The sequence below is a fragment of the Pediculus humanus genome, genomic scaffold (genome assembly GCF_000006295.1).
Source record: "Pediculus humanus corporis 1103172107427 genomic scaffold, whole genome shotgun sequence".
NCBI classification, from domain to species: domain Eukaryota; kingdom Metazoa; phylum Arthropoda; class Insecta; order Psocodea; family Pediculidae; genus Pediculus; species Pediculus humanus.
Genome location: NW_002987050.1, coordinates 280126 through 281919, shown reverse-complemented (window position 1 = coordinate 281919; position 1794 = coordinate 280126). Strand labels below are relative to the sequence as shown.

Here is a 1794-nt window from a genome sequence, read left to right as displayed (position 1 = left end):
AAAAAAACAACAAGGAAAAAAAAAGGAAAATTTTTTGTGAGTTTTCAAAAACATTGTCGCCATTGATACGTTTATATACGATATGATGATGACGTAATTGATTTTGAAATATTTTCACTTTTCATTTATAAAATGTTAATTGTATTAAACTCTCGGTTAAAATTATTTAATTACGAGACAATTAATTAACGTATTTAACTTATTTGGGGATCGAAATAATCATAATCAATTTTTTTTTTTTTTTTTGAAGGGGGGGGGATTTCGCTGCCGATAAAAAAAATTATCCTTTTCCTCGAGTTTGTAAAACAAAGATTTTATCATTTAAATTATACGATATAAAAATTAATTTCAATTAAATTTAAAAAAAAAAAAACGGTTGAAAATTTTTATCGCGACCATTTTTCCTTCCTTCCTTCCTTTCCCAACATTCATCATTAAAGACCGACTCCCGCGTTTTTTTAAAAATTTAATTTAATATACTTTTTTTAATGCGAGGACACGATTAATTTTTTTTTTTTTTTGTGTCAGCCAGTTGCAACATAAAAAAAGAAAAAAAAAAGAAAAAAATTTTTTTTTTATTCCTTTTGACAAAAATTATTTTATATTCAAAAGATGGCTTCTACTTTACAGCCACGGATGTTGGTAATCCAAAAAAAACGTGTTTTCAGCATTAATTTACTCTTTGATATTTTCCGGAAACTTTTTTTTCTCATTTTCAACCATCATCAGTTTTTTTTATACGGCCCCCTCCCCCCTCTTTTTTTTTTTTTTTTTTTTTAAGCTTCCGTCTTCACTTTACATAAATTTTTTTTTTTTTTTTTTAGGCACAATAAAACCTTTTTGTATTTCAAAAAAAAAAAAAAAGGGAAAGAGAGAAAGAGAGAAAAAAAAATTTTTTTTTTCCCTTTGCTTTGTCGTTTTCCATACTATTAAATATTTTAATAAGCAATTTAAAGTTTTTAATGCCACGTTTTTTTTGTTTTACTCATTTGTTAATGTTCATTATTATTATTTTTGAAACAATTAAAATGGATTTTAATTCGAAAATTGTTCAGAAAAAAAAAAAAATGAAATGAAAAAAAAAAACTTACCCCCTTTAGGTACGTAGATATTCATGTATAAACAATCTTCGCTCTGATTGGTTAAAAGCGGTAGTAGCTTTTCCAAATATAAAAGTCTTCCTCTCGGAAGTTTCAACAAAGCATCCGTACGATTTCCTATTTCCGGTAAATTTTGCGGGCAAACCGGTGAAAAAGAATCTGCTAAACGCGTGCTTTTCCACATCGAAGGAGTGACCGGAGGCATGTACCTGAGTGAGCCCAGGGGTGGCGTCGCGTAAGGCACGCCCAAAAAAGCTTCGATGGGAGGCTGATTGAAATGCCTTTGTATTATTACGCCGCGAAGTGGACCGTATTTTGTAACGACAACTCGCGTACTGTATTTATGCACGACCGACCCCTGATCGGTTTTAATTTCGTCAAATGAAAACAACACAAAAATGAAGAAAAAAATTCTTCGTGACGTTACGGCTGCTCGAAGAAGGAAGAACAGCATGTCGCTCTGTCAAATCCACGGACGATGCCTTCTAGGGCCACGTCGATCAGACATCTCCGATTATCACTTGAACACTTATTACCCACTTTTTCCACTCCACAATCATCACTTATTGAACATTTTAACTATAACAAAAAAATTACATTAAATTTTTCTCATTATCGATTGTTTTTTTAAGGGGAGAGTAAGAAAGTGGGGGGAAGGAAATACTTACAAATTTCAGCCTCGATTTTCAAACAG

The 1794-nt window shown here is 31.1% G+C and overlaps 1 protein-coding gene across 1 annotated transcript; it reads right to left on the bottom strand.

The window, feature by feature from the left end:
* Positions 1–795: 795 nt before the first annotated feature.
* Phum_PHUM078780 (neuroligin, putative) lies at positions 796–1554 on the bottom strand (the record flags this gene model as incomplete). The annotated part of the gene is made up of 2 exons (XM_002423635.1): positions 796–926; positions 1092–1554. The coding sequence occupies 2 exons, from the start codon at positions 1552–1554 to the stop codon at positions 796–798; spliced, it is 594 nt and encodes a 197-aa protein (XP_002423680.1).
* Positions 1555–1794: the final 240 nt, after the last annotated feature.